The sequence below is a fragment of the Lygodium microphyllum genome, chromosome 7 (genome assembly GCF_053477565.2).
Source record: "Lygodium microphyllum isolate KBCC chromosome 7, Lygodium_microphyllum_v1.1.10, whole genome shotgun sequence".
In the NCBI taxonomy this organism is placed as follows: domain Eukaryota; kingdom Viridiplantae; phylum Streptophyta; class Polypodiopsida; order Schizaeales; family Lygodiaceae; genus Lygodium; species Lygodium microphyllum.
In genome coordinates this window covers 125,193,582-125,215,949 of record NC_141141.1, presented here as the reverse complement: position 1 = coordinate 125,215,949, position 22,368 = coordinate 125,193,582, and the positions used below count along the sequence as shown (strand labels likewise).

Below are 22,368 nucleotides of genomic sequence, written 5' to 3'. Positions count from 1 at the left end.
GCTGGCAGGTCATTTCCAGGTGGATAGGCACTTGTACTCCCTGCATTTAACAGCTGGAAGCCTACCCCTGAGTTAGGTGGCATCATAGCAGCCTGGGTGGCCTGTTTTCAGGCAGCCAGATCTGCGTTTTTGTCCAGGGTACTCCATTTACAGACCAGGAGCTTTCTCCTGCAGATAGGGTGGCCTCGTTCCAGGCTGACAGTTTTCTGTTGAGGATCTTCCCCTCACCTGGGCAGCACCTCAGCACTCTGTATAGCATCTTTTGCAAGCTGGATGGCCTGTTTATCTAGCGGACAGACTCCCCTATTGCTGCGTAACTAGATCCATCTTTGTTTTGGGATGGGAACCCCTTTTAGGTGCTGACATCATCATCTGTAGAGCTTACGGCTTGTGGTTTTAGTTAGCCTACTTTCTTGGCATCAAGTTATTGCTTCCTATCTTGGATAATCCCCATCTCCATCAGTCTTTTCTGATAAATAGGTTGACGGACCCTGCACAGGTGGAGCAAACCTAGTGGCAGCATCTTTGTTGTTTTCTTGTAGGTACTTATTGAAGGACATCTATGGCTGACGTGTATGCTATGGGGGATCGTGTGGTTCGGGAAACTTTAGACCAACCACCATCCTATCTCTCTATGGTTGTGTTCCATGGAGTGTCTCCTCGATGTCTGTGTGACCTTTGGGACTTTGTTACTGTCCATGTACCCCGATCTACCATGGGTCCTCTTGATGGTGTGACTGTGGATTCGGCAACTTTATGGGATTGGTTGAATGCCAGACAGAGTCTGCTCTTTTCTCCTTTTGAGTTGTACAAATTCTGTACTCGTGCATGTTAGATGTATTTGCACCATTGTAAAGATTTTGAGGAGATTGGCATCTCTCTTTTGGATCTAGACATTTGGGCATTGCTTATCTCTTGAGTTAAAGCTACGACAACTTTTTGTTGCAAATTTCCCTACGATGGGGAATTACATCCATAGGATGGAGGAGTTTTGGGATGAGCTTTCAGTTCATTGGTATGGACATCTCTTCAGAGAACCTAGTTGTGACACTTCTCTCATATCATCCTCATTGATGTATGATGTGTTCTATACCAATCTTCTCACTTCTTGTAGCCGGGAGAGACTCACTTGGAAGAAGCTCGTCTCATTAGTGCTTGAGCAAGATGCATGTCACAGTGAGAAATTCTTGCATATAGGGCAAGCCAAGCAAAAGCAAGGGAAGAGGAAGAAGTTGGAGTCATGTTTCGACTCTGATACAGCTTTTGTGGGGAAGTGCAGAGAATATCTCACGCGTCCTCATTGAGGGAAGACCTTACACCCCAAGGAGAAGTGTTAAAGGAAATACCCTCACCTTGTTTGGGAGTGAAGGGTGGATCTACATCGGAGCCTTTGTCTACCTATGCTTTGTCACTCACTATTACCATTGAGTCCGTGTTTCTATACATTAATCAGGTGGAGGAGCCTTCTTCGATTGTCTTGTCTTTTGAGCAGCCCTGGCTCATTGACAATGGTGCATTGAGTCATATGACTTCTTGGTGTAATTTGATACAATCTATGCTTGTCAGAGGGTATTGTCGCTATTGGTGATATTTCTTTGGTGCCTATTAGTGGCGTTAACACCTTGCGTCAATTGTCTAACTGTCCATTGAGCTCCATTCCAGAGGCCCTACATGTTCTAGACTTGGACCTTCCTCTTCTTAGTTTTTTGGCCCTACTAGACTTGGGATCTGTGTTGGAAGGGATGAGTGTACAATGGAAATGTGAGTTAGGAGTGGAGCAACAATATTTTGAGTGTGAGAGAGAGTGAATCCCAAGATGAGTGCACTAGATTTGTTATGGTACACAAAGAATAAAATGTATTTATATGTTAGGGTACAAATAAGGGTGTGCTTACATCCGCATAATTTTACATGGAGATGAAGGGACTTTACACAACAACCTTCCACTTAAAGGCTCGAAGTGCGAGTCTTTGCAAGACTCTCAGTCTGAACATTTGCAGGGTTATCTTGGGTTTTGATCTTAGTTAGTGCGACTAGACCATCTTCCAAGACCTGTCATATAAAGTGGTACCAAACATCTATGTGTTTGGTACGTGCATGGAACATAGCATTCTTAGCCAGACATATGGCACTTTGGCTATCACAACCAAGCACTGGAGTATGTGAAGAAAGGCCGAAGTCTTTGGACAGACAGCCAAGCCAAATAGCTTCCTTAGAAGCTTTTGTGGCTGAAATATATTCAACCTCTGTAGTATTGAGTGCCACAATTTTCTGCAACCTTAAGCACCAAGAGATAGCCCCACCAGTCAAAGTAAAGACATACCCACTGGTAGATTTTCTAGTGACAAGATTTCTTGCCATGTCTGAATCACAGAATCCCTGCAACTCTAGTGTACCCTTTCCATAGCATATACACTTCGCTTGTGTACCTTTTAAGTATCTTAAAATATATTTCATTGCTCCCAATGTGGCTTGCTAGGGTTAGACATGAATCTGCTAACAACTCCCATTGCATGAGCAATGTCAGGGCGAGTTGCAACCATAGCTTACATCAAAGATCCACAAGCTGATGCATAAGGTATGCGCTTCATAGCACTAGCAGCAGCATCATCCTTTGGGCAATCAGCTTTGCTAAGCTTTGTATGTGGCGGTAAAGGCATACCGAGAAGCTTAGCATCAGCCATATTAAATTTGTCAAGTACTTTACTAATGTACTTGTCTTGTGAGAGAAACAACAAGGGCTGCCCTCTCTCTCTTTTAATGCGCATGCCCAAAATGTGTTCAATTGCCCCCAAATCTTTCATAGAGAAGGTTGAACTTAGTTGTCTTTTAAGAGCATTCAAAGTACTCTTATGCTTTTTTGCAATCAACATGTCATCCACTTATAACACAGCATGAAGGTATCAAACTTTTTGTACCATGGTCTAGGGGCTTGTTTCAGCCCATATAAGCTGTGTTTCAGATTACAAACTAAATGCTCTTTCCCTGGGATGGCAAAGCCTTCTGGTTGTTTCATGTCAGCTCTTCATTCAGATCACCATGAAGAAAAACAGGTTTCACATCCATTTAATTCAACTCTAAATCCAAGGATGTGGTGAGAGCAACAAAACACGGAGCGTTGTCATCTTCACCACTGGTGAAAGAACCTCCTGGAAGTCTAAAACAACCAATCGTGCCTTGTACTTGGGCTACCCATCAATACATTTCACTTTGTAAATCCATTTATTAGGGATAGCTTTCCTATCCTTGGGCAAAGGTGCAAGCTCCCAAGTGCTATTTACAAACAGAGACTTCATCTCTTCCTGCATAGAAAGCTCCCACTTTTTCTTGTTTTCACACGATTGTCTCTCTCTAAATGTCAGAGGCTCACCCTCATTAGACGATGCAATCCAAAGATGACTGAAACCTCTGTGGCTGCCTTTTGACGGGCACCGCTGGCCACTATCCAAGATTGGGGCAGCCCATCATGGGCTGACAGTAAAGCATCAATTACCTCCTTTTTGGTGATGTGCATTTCACCTGCTGCTGCCATAGTGTCTACATTGCATGAGGCTGTAATAAGTATCTCTCCAATGTTAGAGAGCTCTTCAAGTACTACTAGATGATGCAACATTTGCCTTTGCAACTTCTTTTGAGTGAGAGCTGTCATCATCTTTTTTGTCATCCTTCTTTTTCTTTCCCTGTTGCTTTTTTCTTTCTTGCTCTTTCTTGTAATACCGGCACTCAGGCTTTTTATGCCCTTTATGTCTACACTGATAGCAAGTAACATCATGCTGTTTGCCCTTGCTTTTACTCCTACTTTTGCCTTTATTTGTTGCATTACCCCTCTTCTTTGACCTACCTCTAAGATTATAGGCTGCCAGTGCTTTCTCCATTGGACTTTCTTTTGATCTCCTCATTGAGAATAGAGCCTCTAAAACCATCAAAAGTTAAAGCAGTGTTGTTGCTAAGTAAAACAACCAAAGCCTTCTAGATATCAGGTAAAGTCATCAGCAAGAAAACAACTTTTAATTTATAATTGAAGGGCTGCAAACCAAAGTCCTGCAAAAACTAACTCAAAATCCTTGTGAAAGCACTCAAATGCTCAGATGTAGCTTAGACTCATCCAACTCCATGTTCACAAGCTTGCGCATGAGATGCACTTGATTTACTGGAGACAATATCAAAGAGGTGTGGAAACCAATATACCATCTGGTATCAATCCAATTAATGTTTTGGGCTTCTTACCCTTGAGATCTCCTTGATTTTTTGATTTTCTAGCTTGTTGCCTATTGGGACTACCCTTAGCTAGGCAACCCTCGTGTTTACAAACAAAGCATTTATTTGCAGCCCTTAATTTTCTATGTTGTGCAATTGATTTCTAGCATAGTCACAAGTGACGCAAAATGGGACGTGGACAGGGAACGGGGAACGGGGAGGAATGCCTGTCACTTGTGACTATATAATTACATGGGATGTGGGACGGAAAAAAGCTATCGTCCCTCCAATCCTCGAGTCCAAAAATGGCTATCACTTGTGACTATAATTCCAAGTTGTTTCCTTGCTGTTTTGACCTCTTTTCAGGCTAACTTTTAGATCTACTCCATTTCTCAGTCTTTGACAACTTCTTATTCAGCTTCTTTCCACTTCCTTGGAAGCGTGAATCTTTCCCATGCAATAATGTATTGGTTGTAGCAGTAGTATCTATGAGCAGAGACATGCTAGACAGTGGATTTAAGGCAAAAATCCTTGATTTCCTTAAGTAACCCATATACATACTTTTCCACTTGCTCATGAAGAGGAATTGAATGATAAGAAGTTACTGGTAGCAAGGCATCCCAAAACTTCTTATTATATTGTTCCCAGTTCTTGCATTGTGTTGCATTAAGCTTGTTTCGATGTTCACCTCAAATGTACTAGTCAATCAATTTGATGCAAACACTTGCTTGAATTGTCCCCATGTTGACGGTTCTCTACCTTGCATTAAGAGTGTGGACCACCACTACAGTGCATTCCCCTTAAAAAAAGTGGCTACCTTCCGAATGAGGATTTGGTGAAGTTGCCTTCGGAATAGACTGCATCAAACTACTGAATAAATGCCAAAGTTTTCAGCCTATCTTGTGCACCACTGAAGGACTCATCCGCCCTCATCACATTCTTTTGTTGCCCCTTTGGGAGTCATTGTTGTTATATACTAGCTACTGCAAAAAGGGTGCATTTGTTGTATTTGCATCATAACCAACACCAAAAGAAACATTTGCATGACCAGCACTCGTTCCTTCAGCCCCATTGCGCTTGGGGGTGTAGATGCATTACCAAACATGCCACTTTGTGCCCTAGGCATCATGCCGATGTTGCCATACATGGGGTCATGCACATGATCAACCATACCCGATACATTGGGCCTTGCACACCATGTGTTGGTTGATGCATACCGTAAGGAGTTGTGCTATACATTCTCGTATGCGGTCTTGATCCACCATAGCATGAAAAATAGCACCACCATCAAAATATCTTGGTTGCCCCATCATTGTTTGTATGCCCAGGTGTCCAAAACCCATTGGATTGGCACTACCAAGATGGCCTTGCATTTGGATATTCAATTTCACTGGTACCATTTGCTTCTACTCATCCCCAACCTTAGGTGCATCTTTAAGCTATGGTGGTGGTCCTTTGGAAGCTTCTTGTTGCCCAAAGGCCTTTGAAAGTGACATCTTCTTCTTGCCCTTGCTGTCCTTTTTGGGAGAATTTAAAAATCTCTCAAATTGTAGATCTTTGGCCAATTGAACAAAGATGTTAGTTGCTGTCTTCAACCAAGCCTTGAACCGGTCGTCATTATATTCTTCATCTCCTTGCTGGTCATTAGGACCCGCTTCTTGGTCAACAATCACATTTTCTCCTTGCTGTCCATGTTGTAAGCTTGTTTTAAGATTAGGCATCGCATTTTCCCCTTTATTATGTGCATTTTCAAAACGATATGTATCATCATTGCTTGATTCCATCTCACTGTAAGATGACATACTTACTGTAAATGCTTAGTTGAACACAATTTCAGCACTAGAGCAAAGCTTTTGACCTTCGATTAGGTGCCTCAGGCCCACCAAGTCAAGGGATTTGATGATATCCCATCAATGGAACCACGAAACCAGCCTTCCTCCTTAGATAGGGTGGTAATAATATATAACAATAATTATGGCAAGTAATTAATATGCATAAATTGAGATGCACACTTTATCTCTTAAATTTCGGACCATGGATAGCCTGTTGGCCCCAAAACTAGGAACCCTTTTAGTATTTCATTATTTTTTATTGGACTTATATAATTGAAATTAACAAAATAAAAAAGTCCTTTAATTTTTCATTCTCTCTTCGATCAACGAGATGGTAGGCTGCAACAGCCTGGAGCCTGCAAAGAGCTTTCTCTCTCTCTCTTCCCTTCACACCACCCCACCCCGCCGCCCGGAAAAAAGGAGGAAAAAAAAGAAAAGAAACCAATCAACTAGGTTAGTGGCCATAGGAGCAAGGCTTGCACAGGAGCAAGGTGTGGGAATAGTAGCACCAAGGCGAGCAGTAAGGTAGCAGTAGCAATACAAATAACATAGCAGGGTAACGATGATGGTAGCAGCAATAACAATAGGGAAGTAATGATGGCCTCAATAGCAATGAGGCAGGGTACATGAGCTGACTAGATTGCTAACACTCAGATCATGGGTGATCTGATATAAAACAATGATATAATGATAATGACTCAAAAGTCCATAGAACAAAGACCACTAGAATAGGACCATGGATACCCAAGCAATGGGTGATCAAGCCACCACCAAGATGCCTGAGAGAGAATTTGATATTGATGTTGTTCATACTAGCTCCTGAATATAGAGAAGAACCATAATAGCACTTTGTGTCTGTTAACAATGCTTCGCAATAATATACATGACTATCATGTCAAAAATGCCTCTGAGCATATGTGAAAATGGATTCCCCGCCTTTGGCCAAGACTGCCATAATGTCTCCTCATGTGAGCTTGGACTAGGAGCTAATCTCTGTCTTAGTCAAGTAACAACCCCTCACGAACTTGGATGTCAATCCTAGGTCCATGATTTCAAAACCTGCTAGACTTAAAGCGATGCGCTAGGGAAGTCTCTCTTTGGAACATGTGCACTTGTATACATGTATACATGAGGCTCACGTGCCCCATCTCATTGCCCTCTCTCTCTCCCTCTGGCATCGGAGAGTTGTGAGGGATGATCGCATCACCTGCACTAGAAAGTAGGAGGGGTGACTGCAAAGCCCTTCTCGCAATAGAAGAAGAAGACTCTTTCTGTGCCTTGGCTGGAGGATTAGAGTCGGAGGAGGCAGATGACTCGATGGAGTTGTTCGTATCTTGTTGCTTTTGCTTCCTCGAAGTTGCTAACTATTTGCAATCCTTGAGCGAATATCCCTTCTTACCATAGTGATAGCATTGAACCTTCGATGACTTCTTCTTGTTACCCCTCTTTGAATGCAAAGGCCTCCTGGAGTTACCGTATTGGGATTGAAGCTGCCCTTGTAACCGTAAAAATGCGTCATGCTCAAGTGGCATGGAGGACATATGGGTAAAGCTCACTGGCATTGATGATGTCTAGGCTTGCAAAGCATTGGCCACACCTCAAAATTTGGAGGGAGCTTATAGATCACAATCCCACAAGATAAGCCTCTGGAAGAGCGGATTGCATGTGTTGAAGCTAATCCTGTACCTGTGTAATATGAAGCAGAAATGATTGAATAGTATCCTTTGGCTCAAACTTCATCCCTTGGAGTTGACCATAAAGGGTAACTAAACGCATAGTTGAGGGAGCTTTATACATCTGAAGCTTTGCCTATATCATTAGAGCAGTCTTGCAGGAGGTGACCATTAGAAGTATTTCTTTAGAGATACAACGAAGAATAGCAAAATATGCATAGGCATCATTGGTATCCCATGTAAGCATAACTTCTTCATAGTTGTCCTTGTCAAAATTAGCTCGAAGAGGAGTGATGTCACAAGGATTTTGAAATTTTGCTTGTTTTACTTAACATTTGGATTAATTTTTAATCAAATGTTTTAAGTATGTGTTGCACATGTGAAGTGCAATTGAGATTATTTCATATTTAAAGCAAAGGATTCGAGGAAATGAGTGGATACCAAAGGCAAAAGTTGTCTTAAGTAATGTTGCAAAGATACTAGGTGGTATTTGGTGCCAAAATTTGGCCTAAGATATTTTACTACCATAAAATATCTTAGGCCAAATTTTGGCACCAAATACCACCTAGTATATTTGGCACTAGGGATTTGGCATTTAATGGTACTTAATATCAGTTCGGGGGCTAAAGAAGACTCGGGAACACCTGGGAGATGAATTGGCTTAGCCAATTTAATTCTCGGATGGTTGAACTAAATTTTTGGGCACTAAAATAATTATTAAATGAATTTTCAGAATTTTAAGCTGAAAATTAATGTAATAATACAGATAATGCTGACAAATTGAGTTTGGAAGGCTGCCACTTGGCAAAACTTGCCCATGCAAGTGGGAAATATGTTTTTAAGCCTGGGGGAGAGAGAGAGAGGGTCATTCGAGCCTTGTGCAACTTGCGAGAGACAGAGAGAAGGTTGCCATAGCTGCTACAACAATTGACAAGCCATTTCCAGCCAGCAAGAGACCCTTTAGGAGCTGGTGATATGCCCTAAAGTGCCCTAAAGAGACTACAACAGTAGGTGACTGCAGTTTGAGGGCTATTTTAGCCAAATAAACAATCATATTCGGTGTATTCCTTGAATGGAGACAGCTTTCATGGTAGTCTAGACAGGGGAGTAGCTGATTTCTTCCATTTTCTCGCGATGGAAGTTTGAACTTTCTCTATATTCAGCATTCTCTCTCATTCTCCAACCATTTCCCAGCATTCTAATCCTTGGAGATTGAGAAATTGTATTTTTCTCTGCCTTGTAAACCCTAATTTACGGCAAAAATTAGGGTTTTACAACCACCTCGAGAAGTGTGCCAAGAGGTTGAAGCCTCAAGACTTGAATTTTCAAGGTTGAGAATTAATACTCAACAAGATTCAAGTGAGGGACAACCCAATATTCAAATTTAGGGCAATTTCATTTCCGAAGGAGTTGGTGAAGCATTGTATAAACAAATCAAGGGGCAAATCAATTTGAAGACTTGTTGGTCATTATTGACAACAAGGGGCTTTTGGTTTGTGAATGGGGATTGAAGGAATCCCATTGTATTTGAATTCGATTGCAATTAAAGTTAAAGAAATATTGAAAGGGGCGTTAATTTTGGGGCCAATAGGGCGTTCAATGTCCAAGATTGATTGGTAAATGTTTGTGTTTCAGCGTTTCAATGATTATTGCTTGCTATAACTAAGTTATAAGCAGGTTATTACCACCCCTCCATGGAAGGAAGGTTGGTTACAAGCAAGGTGTTCAGGACGCTCAAAAGCTCCAGAAACAACGCACAGATTGTGAGAGTGCACAATGGAAAGAGGAAAGTGAAGATGAAGAGGAGAGAATGAGAAAACACAGGAGAGAGAAGGAACAATGTGATTGCAATGGCTGAAGGTACAAAGCTACAATAGTGAGTCCCAACATGCAGCTCTACACGCTAATGTGGGCGCTAGACAAAAGCATGGGGATAAGAGAATGAGGAGGCTTGACTGATCATGCAGGATCAATGATGGATAATGAGAGTGGGAAGGTAGGCCACCTATATATAGGCAAAAAGTGGCAAAACACTAAATAGGGTCAAAGCCCCAAAGATGGCCAAAAGTGTCTAAAATGAAATGCACACCCTCCATCTAAAGTGTCTAAAATACATAAAATGATAGATAAATACAATGTTAGAGCTTCTAATGTCCTCATTTGACTTAGATTGAGGCTCACAGGCAAGAGATGGCCACACAAGTCACACGTGATTACTGACACTCTCTCTCAGAACTTGGATGTGGTGGAAAGCCAAAGGAGATGCGGATCCAAGGGTGGCAAGAAGAGTGTCAATATCAATGAAAGAGTGTCAATATCAATGAAGTCCATTGATAAAGAATGTCAGCCAAGGAGAAAGATCCCCTCTCCATTTAAAAATCCAATCAAACCGAAGTCCACCAAAGTGCAATGGAAACGGAGAGTCTTTGAACGGATCACTCTTGAAAAATCGAGTCGGGAATGGGTGAGCCAAGCCTTTGACTGAACTATGAGACGATAGCGAGAAACTATCGAAGGCGCCATAAGTTGCATAGAAACAATAGGGATCAAGGGCCAAGCGGCAAGGGATGGTGGAAACCTTGAAGGAACTCCTCATGATCCTCGGAAGCCCCCTTCGAAACACAAAGGGCAAGGAAATCCATAGCCACATCACTGATATTGTACCCCTTTGAAAGTGATGGGAGATATGGGGAACCACTAGAGGAGATGGTGGGGGATGGGATGGAACTTGTGGGGTAAATGGTGCACAATTGAGACGAGTGGGGCAATAGAAAGTTGTCTCGAAGGGCCTTGCACAATGGAAGTGGAATGGAGACAGCTCTCTCTCTTGCCAACTTGTCACACAAAAGTGGCTCATGTAGATGAATCCTCAACAAAGATAGCCAACTCGGTGAAGACAATGCAGGTCGCGAGGGTTGGGAATGGTAGAAACTAAGAGGAGAGGGAAGCCCAAGTGCAGAATATGTAGGGTGCAACCAGTCTTCCTTCCGTGGATGGGTCTTAAATCCTTGATTACAACTTAATTGCAGCAACAAACAATAAATGCAAATCTGAAAATACAAATTTACCTACTCATCTTGGACAATGCACATACGATTGGCCCTAAAATTGGCACCCCTTTCGGTATTTCTTCAGCTTTATTGAAGATAAAGTTGATTTACAATGGGATTCTCCCGATTCCCTTCGCAATCCAAACTCCCGTTGTTGTCCAAAGTGACTAGCAAGTCTTCAATCTGATTTGCCTCTTGATTCGGGTCCTTAATTGGCCTTCATCTGCTTTGATGGAGATGGAAGATGCCCCAAATTTAATTATTTGCTGATCCCTCCACTTGAATAGGCTAAAAGCAGCTTCAGCCCTGTCAAATCCAAGTCTTGGAGCTTCCAATCTTTTGCACGCTTCTCGAGGCTGCTGTTAAACCCTAATTTCTGTTGTAAATTAGGGTTTACAGTAGATAAATTTGCAATTTCTCAGCCTCCAAGGGTCCAAATGCTGAGATCTTCGGAGCAAGGTGGTGAAATGGCTGGGAGATAAGAGAGAAAGCTGTAGAGAGAGAAAATTCGGAGTTTTGTCACGAAAAATGACTGAAAATTAGTCAAATGCAGTTGTTGCCTTGCTACAACAACTTGTAGATGCAAAGAACTGAAGAAAATCAGTCATTTACTGCTGCTGCCCTGTCTCAACAGCTTGTAGATGCTGTCACCTACTATTGATTAGTCTTCTTCTGCCCCTGGCTGCCTTAGAAGGTTCTCCAATGGCTGCAAATTAGACTAGCAGCATCTCCTCTCTCTCTCTTGCAGGCTGAATATACTAAAAATACATCTTTCCAGCCTCTAAAAACGTTTTTCGGTCTTACATGGGCATTTTGACAAGTGGCAGCCTTTCCAAATGGTTTTTCCAGTATTATCCATAATTAAATATTAATTTTCAGTCTTTAAATATTGAAAATTAATCTAATAATTATTTTGGTGTCCAGAAAAATAATTTGACTGGCCAATAATTAAATTGGTAAGGCAACTTTCATTCCCGAGTGTCTTTTGTTATCTTTGACCATCAGATTGACATCAGGTGCTATTAAACGCCACTTCTCTAGTGTGACCAACTACACTTATGGCCAAATGAATGACCTAGGCCAACAACTGGCTCAAGATACTACCAAGTACTTGTGCGGCATAACTTATAGCAACTTTTGCCTTGACATCCCATGATTTTCTCGGATCCCAGGCTTGTAAATTTACTCTAACCCCAATTACGCCTCACATGTACAACATTTACTGAACCATGTGATTAAAAATTAATCCACATGTTAAGTGAGGTTTCAAAAATACATGTCCTCATGACATAGAGCCTTAGAAACAGAGCTTGAGATAGACAGTCAGACAATAGAGGCAAGGTGCCAACACCACTAATAGGCATTGTAGAAATGTCACTAGGAGTGATGATACCTTCTAATGGATAGAGATCCAACAATAAATGACCTTGGGGAGTGATAGGGCTTGATGCACCACTATCAAAGAGCCAAGGCTGCTCAAAAGACAAGACAGTCGAAGAAGGCTTCTCCACCTAATAAATGTATGGAAAGATTGACTCGGTGGTAATAATGAGTGATGAAGGAGAGATAAATCCACCCTTTGCTCCTAGACAAAGGTGAGGGTATTTTCCCTAGCAATTCTCCTCGGGATGCGAGGTCTTCTCATAATGTGGATACGTGGGAAATCCTCTATGCTTTCCCACAAAATCTATATTAGAGTCGGAAGATGACTCCAACTTCTTCCTCTTCCCTTTCTTCTACTTGGCTTGTTCTATATCTAGAGATATAGCCGCATATGCATAGCCATGTGCACGGGCTTCGCAAGAATTTGTCCACTATGATGCACATCTTGCTCAAGCACCAATGGGACTAGCTCCTCCCAGGTGGGAGTCTCCTTGCTATGAGCAATGAAAAGATTGGTGTAGAACATATCATATGTTGGTGACGGAAGATGTGAGAGAAATGTCATAGCTAGGTTCTCCGAAGAAATGTCTGTTGTTGTCGTGTTGGGGGTCGAAGGTCTACCACCGGGGTTTAGAGCAGAAGAGAAGTGAGAGATTTAAGGTAAGGGGAGAGAGAAAATAATGGATTTGATAAGTCTTGGGTTTTAGAGATGATTTAGTTGGAGGAGAAGACCTTAAGCTTTTTCATATACTTAGCATACATGAATGGCATCAAAGACTTTGACTTGATTACATCAAATGCTTATGAGGTTAATAGACCATTACATGTAGACATTTTATCTCAGATTTAATCCAAAAACATATTTCAAATGCAAGCCCAAATGGTTACAATTTCATGAATGCCAATGAACAACTCCAAGATACTAGTATTTGAGTGGTAGACTCCACTACTTCCAAGACATAGACCAAAAGCTCTTGAAAGGCACTGATAAAGCTCTAAGTACACTTCAGCCCTGTTTTATGACAGTAATTTCCAGCCCATTAACAAGCCCCCAAAACATACATAAACTCAAGAATATGCCTCTCTATTCACTCTTCAAATGAAGCCTTGATGTTTAGAGGTCAATACCAACACTTGCAACCACATAGATCACTTGATTTCCCTTTAAGAAGACAAGAATAGTGGGCTGCCCTGTTTATGACAGTTTTTGGGAGAGCCTATTTAGCCCATACATTGGCAAAAATCACCTCTTGACTTGCCCCAAAGTCACTCAAGTACTTGGGCACAAGAAGGGCTTCAATGGTACACGAATATGGTAAGAGAATGGAAGAAGACGCTTATAAGAGCAGGCTGAAAATGAAAACCTTGTTTTGCCCTGTTTGGGACGGCCACTTGTGGCTTGATTCATAGCCAATGCATGAAAAGAAAGAACCCTTACTTGACAAGTGTTGGAGCATGATCTCTGTCCAGCCTTTACACTTGAGTTGCATGTTGATCTTCACCTTTGTGTGCTTGGAAATGCTTCAGCCATTGTAGCCATGAACAGGCCCTTCAAGTGTGCCGAAAATTGCGGGCTGAACTCCTCATCTCCTTCCACACAAAAAGTGGACCATATAGGTCACTTACTAGTCACACAAGTCTCTTACAACCATTACTTCATGTCCCATACAAACCAAATGGACTTTGGGCACTCTTCTTGACTTCCAAGGAAATACCCCTCATAAACCAATGTGACATAACCTGTAAACTGTCAATTACCACCTATTGATCAAGTTGAAGGTCCTCATAGACTTATTTTTTTGTTAATTTACATGATACAAATTGAAAGTTACATGCCAAGTTACAAAGGAACTTATGAGATTAAATGGCATCTAAGACAAATGTAGGGGAATAATTACTGAATTATGTATGAAAGTTCCTCATGTGAATCCTAATGAAGTTCATCTGCAATCATAAGAACTCCATGTTTTATACCATGAATTGCAAACCCTTTGACACCGTATAGAGGGATGTAAGCTCATCTCGAAACTCCTCCATCCTTTGGATGTGATCCCTCATCATAGAGTAATCGGAAAGTTGTCGTAGCTTCAACTCAAGAGATAAGGGATGCCCAAATATCTAGATCCGGAGAAGAGATGTGAATCTCCTCCAAATCTCTGCAGCAATGCGGATATGTTTAACATGCACGAGCACAGAATCTGTACAACTCAAAAGGAGAAAAGAGTGGGCTTTGGCATTTACCCGATCCCATAAAGTTGTTGAATCCATGGTCACACCATCATGAGGATCTGGGATAGGTCAAGATATAGGGACAATAACAAAATCCCAAAGATTATAGTTGTTGAGGAGACACTCCATATGCTGCGGCAAGATCATAGAGGGTAGTTCGTTCCATTCAGCTTTTTGGATGTGGGTTGAGAGGGTAGGATTGGCACTTGCTCAAGAGATGCCATCAATTCCAATTGGGTTCTAAAAACCCTAGAAGAATATAGTAGGAAAGAGAGATAGGATGATGGTTGGTTGAAGTGTCTTGAACCGCACGATCCCCCATAGAATACATGCCAAGATGCTGCAAAATGAAAGCGACCGATAATAGGTGTCCTTGGGATAATTGGGGTCTATCGGGCCATGGTATAGAAGAAGACTGACTTAGGCAAGGTAGATGGGGAGTATCTGATGCCAAAGGGAACACAGAATTCCGAGCAAGAAGAGGGAACAATAAATGCAAAACAGACCTGCAACGTATAAACACAGCCAATCCATGGGCTGGTAGTGTACCAAGAACGCCCAGAAATGGTGTATCTACAATAAACACAAATCTGCCTGGCTGTGGGCCTGGAAAAGAGGCCGCCTAGAAGGTTGAAATTGTCACCCAGGCCTGTATACTTGCCACCCAGGTTAGGAAGATGCGACCCAGGTCTGAGAACAGACTGCTCAGGTTAGTAGGATGGTCCCAGCAGTGAAACACATCAGAGAAATAAGTCTTATCTGCTGGAAATAGGCAGTCCAGCAGAGAAAGGTGCTGCCCAGCCTGAATATGGCCATTCGGGTGCAGTAAAGGCTGTTGCCCGGGGGCCGGTAGTGTGAGAGGCCACCCAATGCTGGAAACTTCCCTGCAGCAAAAACACAGATTGGAGGGGTCCTGCCGGAATAAAACACACGCAATGTAGGGGGCCTGTTCCAACAGAGCAAACAACCTAGCAAACAGGGGATTTGCCTTCAAACACACAGGCCCATATGGGCAGAAAACAGGCCGCCCAGCCCGGTAGAAGCCATCCAAGCGCACAATGCAAGGTAGTGAAGATCTGTCCTTGTCAAATGCAGCCTGCAATACCATTCACATCGACGGGAAGGTTTGGCACCTCGAATCACTGCAAAATGCTGTGTTTGTACCATCCGATCCCCATCTAGTAAGACTCTATCTCTGTCAAATGCAGCCTATTGTGGGCTGGAAACAAGCCACCTAGCCATCTTGCATAGTTTGACTCCAAGCGCAAGGTCTGCAGCACATAGGGATGATGCCTGACTGATTTCGTTGTGGAAAGCATACTCCTCTTCAAGATCTTTGGCTCCCATGTGTGGCTCTGAAACCATGTGAGAGTGCCCACTGGAAAGAGGAAAGTGAACACAAAGAGAGAGAGGAGGAGACAAAGAGAGAACCCAGGAAAGAGAAGGAACAATGTGACTGCAATGGCTGAATGTAGAAGGTTGTAACAATCAGCCCCAACACACACTCTATATGCTAGTATGGGCGCTAGACAGTAGTAGGGGGATGAGAGGATAGTTTTTTTCATACTCGTATGTTTGAGCAAACAAACATTTGCAAACGTCTGAAAAAAATGAAGTATGTTATGCATAGCACACTTGTCCCATTGGCCAAGTACGGGGATGAGAGCATAGTTTTTTTCATACTCGTATGTTTGAGCAAATAAACATTTGCAAACGTCTGAAAAAAACGAAGTATGTTACGCATAGCACACTTGTCCCATTTGCCAAGTATGTTTCAGATAACATGCTTTGCAAACGTATGAAAAGTATGAAAGCACGTTATTCATAACATACTTGTCCTGTCAAATATTTTTAAAGAAACAGCCCCAAGTGCCCAAAAGTTAAAAATTATGTCGTGGCATCCCCAAAACTGCTGTGATTTAACTTCGTAGGGCCGAGGTGATTGGTTATTTGGCAAAATCAACTTGTGTAGGGAAAACTGAAAACTGTCCTAAAGCCTTTGTGAAAAGTGACCACTGATTCCTCAATAGTGAATTGACAATAGCCGTCCTGGCAAAAATGACTACTTTCCTTGGGAAAAACGAATGTTATCCTGACTCTTGACTCCTAAAAAACGATTGTTGAACTACTATTTCTTGAAGGTTGAATTGCTACAATTTTTCACTGTGAAGTGCAAGCAAAAACTATTGCTTCTCTAGTCTCAAGTTTCAATCACTTTTTGCTCTAGGTTTGAAGGTTACTTTGAACACAGTTCTTCAATGTTCACTTCATTGGTGACTGTAGGTTGTGGCCATGGGAAGAAGAAAGAGATGTGAGTGGGAAAATGTGACCATAGTCAATAAACTCTAGCATTGCATGTGCATGGCGAGGTGCAATTTTTGTGCCCATGAATGGGATAGTGGTCCAACTTGCATAAGAGCACAAATTTTGGGCTTGAAAGGTTTTGGGGTTGAGAGATGCAAATGTCCTCTTGTTGATGTAAAAAAAATGTACGGTGATTGCATGTTGGACTTGGTGCAAGTGTACTAGGAGCAAATGTTGATGTTGAGGTTATTGATTTGCACGAGTTCGTTGAGGCTTCCACAGTTGCAAATGATGAAGGATGCATGTTGCATTCACAGGTGCACTCTTGATCCAAAAAAACAAAGACCTAGTGGTAGATAGTGACAATCTTGCTTCCATCCAATGCATTGCCTTTCTTAAGTTTTTTGATACTAGTAGCCACTACAAATTAGGAGAATATATTTTTGGTGTTTTGAAAGATGTAATTTTGGATGTGGGGCTAGAGAGTGTTGTTTAATTTAGGTATGCATGGATAATGCATCTAATTGCATTATTTTTGGTAACTTGATTGAGAAAGAATTGCCTTCCATCTTTTTTAATAGATGTACTTGCCATTGTCCGAACTTACTCTTTGAAGACATTTGCAAACTTTGGTGGATTGCACCTGTCTTGGAGCAAGGCACAAAAATTGTGAGCTTCATCACAAAAAGACCAACCATTATTGCTTTGTTTAGAAAGTATAGTCAAAAGGAGCTTTTGAAGCTTGCTACCACTAGATTTCCATGCATGTTTATTGTGTTGTCTAATTTGTTGGATCCCTGGTTGTATAACGGCTTGCGAAGAATGGTTGTGGACCTAGAATGGCAAAGGCTTAAAGCTGCCTGTACAAATAAAGGCCAAGAGATCGCAGCCATAATTTTGGGACCCATGTTTTGGGAGAATGCAAGGCTGATCGTGGAAGTTTGTGGTCCTATCTTAAAAATATTGCGATTGGCTGATAGAGAAGGTCCCACAATGGGGCTGATTTATGAGCTCACAGATTGCATGGTAGAGAATATAGAGTCTTTGAATGATGTGGATTTTGCAAGACTTAATGAAATTAAAAGTCTTTGCATTGATCGTTGGAACATGATGCATTCTCTATTGCATACGATAGGTATTATTTTGTATGGTGAGAAAAAAACCAAGAGAGTGATGAAGAGGTGAATAATGGATGGAGGGAGGTAGTATAGTGGTGCACAAAGTATAATTTGGACCTACAAGTTGTGATCATCGATGGGCTTGATGTATATAAGTCTGAGCGTGGTTCCTTTTCATATGGAATTGCAAAGGAGGAAAAGCTTATGCATTATCTTGCATAATGGTGGGAAGCTTTTGGTGCTAGCACTCTCAAATTGTAACAACTTGCCTTTTAGGTTCTATCTCAAGGAATTGGAGCACTTTTTTAGCTATACACGCAAAGAGAAGGAATAAGTTGAAGTCCTCACATACAGAGAAGTTGGTCTATATACATACTAACTTGAGACTTGTAACACAGATAAAGGAGAAGGGTTATGAGAAGATGGAGGTGACATTGGAAATGATCAACCAAGAAAAAGAAGATGACATGCTGATTGCTTTGCAAGAGCAACAAGAGGAAGATGAGGATATATGCACAGTGGCTGATGGTGCAGGTCATGCAGGCACTAGTTCCCAAGCTTCTAATGATGATGGTGATGATGAGCTTTCATAGTCTTCTTAGGAAGAAGGGCATGAGGAAGATATAGAACTTTGATCCCCGACTTTTGACTCTTGAGGCTTGAAGCTTCTTCTAACTTCTATCATCCATGTATTTACTATATTCTATGATCTATGATATGATCATGATGCATTGGTATTGTACTCTGCACTGTGCATTGTGCATTTTCTAGCAGCCCTTTTTATGTACTTAAGATTTTGTTGAGTCCTTCAGCACACTTCTTTGGATCAACATATTGTTTTTGACTGTTTTAGGTTAATTTTTTCTCAGTTCTTTGGATCCAATGTCTATAGTGAGGCTATAGGCTTACACAATGTCTACACAATGTGGCTCAGTTATGTCAAGTTTTCACATTGTAATGTGTGTTTTAAAATGTATGTGTCATGTCTTTAAGTGCATGTTAAAGTCTACTATCCTTTTCTTTATTGAAGGCCAGTTTCATTTGGTCTTTATGGCGACTTACATTCAGTATGTGCATATTACGAGTGACATAGAGAGAACTTGGCTCATAAAAATTGGAAGGATGAACTTGCCTCAATGCTTGGTTGTGATGAATGCTAGTCATTTGGAAAGTAGTTTGTGAAGGATGGCCAACTCTCAACTTCCTTCAGCCATGTCTCAAGTGTGTTGATGGCGAATGCTAGTCATTTGGAAAGTAGTTTGTGAAGGATGGCCAACTCTCAACTTCCTTCAGCCATGTCTCAAGTGTGTTGATGGTGAAGCTAATGTGGGGAGGTGGGCCGAAGATGATGGAGCACATGTGAAGAGGGTGGGTTGTGGGGATCGTGGATGATGGATATTATCAACTTATATATTCCTAGAAGTATATATATTCCTAGAAGTACACTTCTGTTAATTGCCTAAGGTCTATGTGATCCAATCCCTCCAAAGTTGAGATATCAGAGACTAGTTTGAGCGTTATTAAAAATCCAAACGGTCTTAGCAACTTAGGTATCCAAAGCATCTATTCTCGAATACGATGTGAGGATTTGAGCTATGGCACTATAAGTGAGAACATGAAGGTTAACATAGAGCACCAAAAAGATGTACAAACAGCACCACAAACAAGTGTATACTCAAAGAATGAAATGAAATGAATTACTAAATAAATAAGGAAACTAATGGATACAATTAACACATGGAGCAGAAGGGATTAACTGCAAATTGCAATGTAGTTGGAGTGGAGGCAGAGGCTCGAGAGTCAAAGTACAACACGACTAACAAATGTTTTTTCAAAAAAAGAACGAAATGATGCATTAAATAAATAAGGGAAGTAATGACTTTAGTGAAAGCTAAAGGAGTGCAAGGGGCTAACTGCAATGTGGAGGCAGATGCTTGAAGTAGAGCCTGAAGAAAACACACAAGACTTTGTGACTTGAGGTCTTGGGCCATGGGGTGCTGGAGGAATCGTTGATGCCACGGATCAGCCAGAATGTCCTGTACTTGAATTACGAGCAGACAGCTAGTATTCGAATGCTGGTATGCCTCAAAAACTTGTGTTCAGGGTCCAACCAGATTTGCAGCAGGAGGAAACTGCAAATCTGGAGCTGAATGATAATGTGGCAGCCAGACAGCAGCCTCAATAGCATGGCTGAGAGAGAGCAAAATACAGTTGTCTGGGATGTCCCTGGGAAGTTGGATTTGATGGCTGGGTAGGCCTGGACACATGGTAGCAGCATGGTAGCGTCTAGAGCAGGTCTCAGGCAGCAAACTTGTGTTTTGACAACAGGGCAGCACAACAGACAGGTTGGAGTTGTCCACCTGGCAGCAAACAGCAGTGCCAATGTAGAAGGGCAGCAATACAAACCTGTAGAGATGATGTTGGCAGCTTGGGTTGTGCTGATGGGGCTGAACATAAAGGCTGAGAAATTTGGTGCTAGAATTTAAACAATTGGGAAAGTGGTCATGTCCCTTAATTCCCTGCTATTGCGATGAGGTTGAAGATGAAGGCTGAGAAATCTAGTGTTAGAATTGGAAACATTTGGGATGAAAGCGGGTTTGTCCTCGAATCCTGTCTCATAGAAATTTAGGACTCTTGTCCTATTGAAACTTCTCGATTTTCTTTCATGAAATTTGAATTGAATGTTGTTCTGGGTTTTCGGAGCTTAACACAGAAAGAGCTGAGATTGACTAAGAATGGGGGACTGAGTATGGAGTGAGAATGGACTAAGATGTAGGGATGGACTGAATGGTCTGAGAGGGATAGATTTTGTTGTATTTCAGCCTGAAAGCAAGGTTGCAGGCTGCTGTAGACTCACATAGGAGCCGTGGGCCCCCTGAAAGGGGGGGGCTCCGTGCTTGAGATGGAAAAATGGGGTGGAGTGGGTTAAAAATGAACTACAATGCGCATTGCAAGAATCCTCTACTTATTGTTGAGATAATGTCTGTCTCCATCTTAGTCATCCCCAATTTATGTCTAGGGGCCCCTATTTTTTGGTACAATGGCCCCATTTATAATCGTAGCCCATCACTCATTTAGATATACCGTGTGTATGTACTCTTTTTTCATTTCAGCATAGTAGATTGGCATTTTTCCTTCGATTGAGTTGTGAGTCCCTTGTCTTTATTATTATAAGCTGAAAGTAAGTGTGAAGGGATCCTATATGACAGCCAGGGGCCAGTATTTAACTATTCCCTTGGTGCACACATTCTTACAGATTAGATTTGTGTTCATTATTTATTATTACGGTGAATGACCTTACATTCTTTCTGACTTCTTCATCTCAATCTCTGGATAGCACAACCACATGAGAGAGAGGAAATTATGATATATATTTCTTTGCTATTTGCATGTTTAAGATCAGCCTTTTTGTGCAGTTTATCTTCTTACATCCTTCAGTTACTACAAATAGGAACATAGTTGATAGTTTACTTCTCTTTTTTTCCAAGTTCACCAAAAGGCAGGAATGTGATTGTTATTCACAGTTTATCTTCAGCAGGTTACTTTTTGTTCTGTTTTCTGATTGTTGGGTAGTAGGGAATATCTTTGGTTGTGACAAGTAAATGTCTGAATTTGGTCCACAGTATGCTCGCTTGTACGCGATTGCGAAGGAAAAGAAACGACAAGAGGCTGAAGCAAAGGCACAGAAAGGGAAACCAAGTGAGACTCAGCATCATTAGGACAAAGCTGTATGCCAATTTCATGTGATATCATCCAGCAGGTTGTTGTGATTTTTTTCCCTTGGGGAGTGTTGCTGTTGTAAACTTTCTCAGCCTTCTATTTCTTGAAGCAGGCCCATTGGGCTGAATACAATAACAGACCCTGATTGATTTGGGAGTTGATGTCATTGAACTCGAAGGGGGTCTTTCTGCAATAACAATTGTTGCCATATGACTTTGGAATTTGTAGGAACACGAAGAATTATGTTACTAGGCTTGTGCTGACAGTGTGCCTTTATAGGAGGAAGTATTTTCTTTTGTGATTTTTATTATGGAGAATGTAATCCTTTATAGAGCCAATGATCAAGCTTCAAGATTTCTGATGGTACATGAAGGGAGGCTTACATGCATTGGACTCTGGCAAGGAGGCAGGTTTTGCCAGATGTTTGTAGAGGCAAGTGGCAAAACTGAAGGCCTTACTTCAGCAGGACTGCAACTTTGGAGGCTGAACTGTTGAATACATGTGACATTCAGAATGACTGCTTGATGATACATTTGCAATGTGTTCAGGAGATGTCCTATCTATAATGCTTTTAGAGATGCATGTGAGTAGATGGCTCAACTTTGATAACAGTTGATAAGAATCAATGTCTAATGTATTGGTTCCATTCACTTCTTTGGAGGCTTTCTGTGTTGGTTCACTTAAGTTATTCTCTTGGTAGCAAAAATTGGTGGAAGCTCAGAATTATTTTGTGCTGCAATTATCTCTTCGAGTTATTTGAGGTGGTTCATATAAATATCAACGGCAAGTGAGTGACTACACTTGTTGATTTTATCAAATCTGCTACCTAGGTGTAGAAACAAAATTTTTACTATCAATGAGT

At 41.5% G+C, this 22,368-nt stretch overlaps 1 protein-coding gene across 2 annotated transcripts in view; it reads left to right on the top strand.

Moving 5' to 3' along the window:
- The window catches only part of LOC148033910 (uncharacterized), a 32,603-nt gene extending 10,569 nt beyond the window's left edge, over positions 1–22,034 (top strand). The window contains exons 2-3 of one of the 2 annotated variants that reach the window (XM_087681894.1): positions 16,894–16,985; positions 21,410–22,034. In XM_087681894.1, coding sequence (XP_087538020.1) covers positions 16,894–16,985; positions 21,410–21,533 — 216 coding nt within the window. In that variant the 3' untranslated portion in view covers positions 21,534–22,034. Of the gene's footprint in view, positions 1–16,893; positions 16,986–18,184; positions 18,617–21,409 lie in introns of those variants that run through there. The other variant, XM_087681895.1, reaches the window with a different exon arrangement.
- The last annotated feature ends 334 nt before the right edge of the window (positions 22,035–22,368 follow it).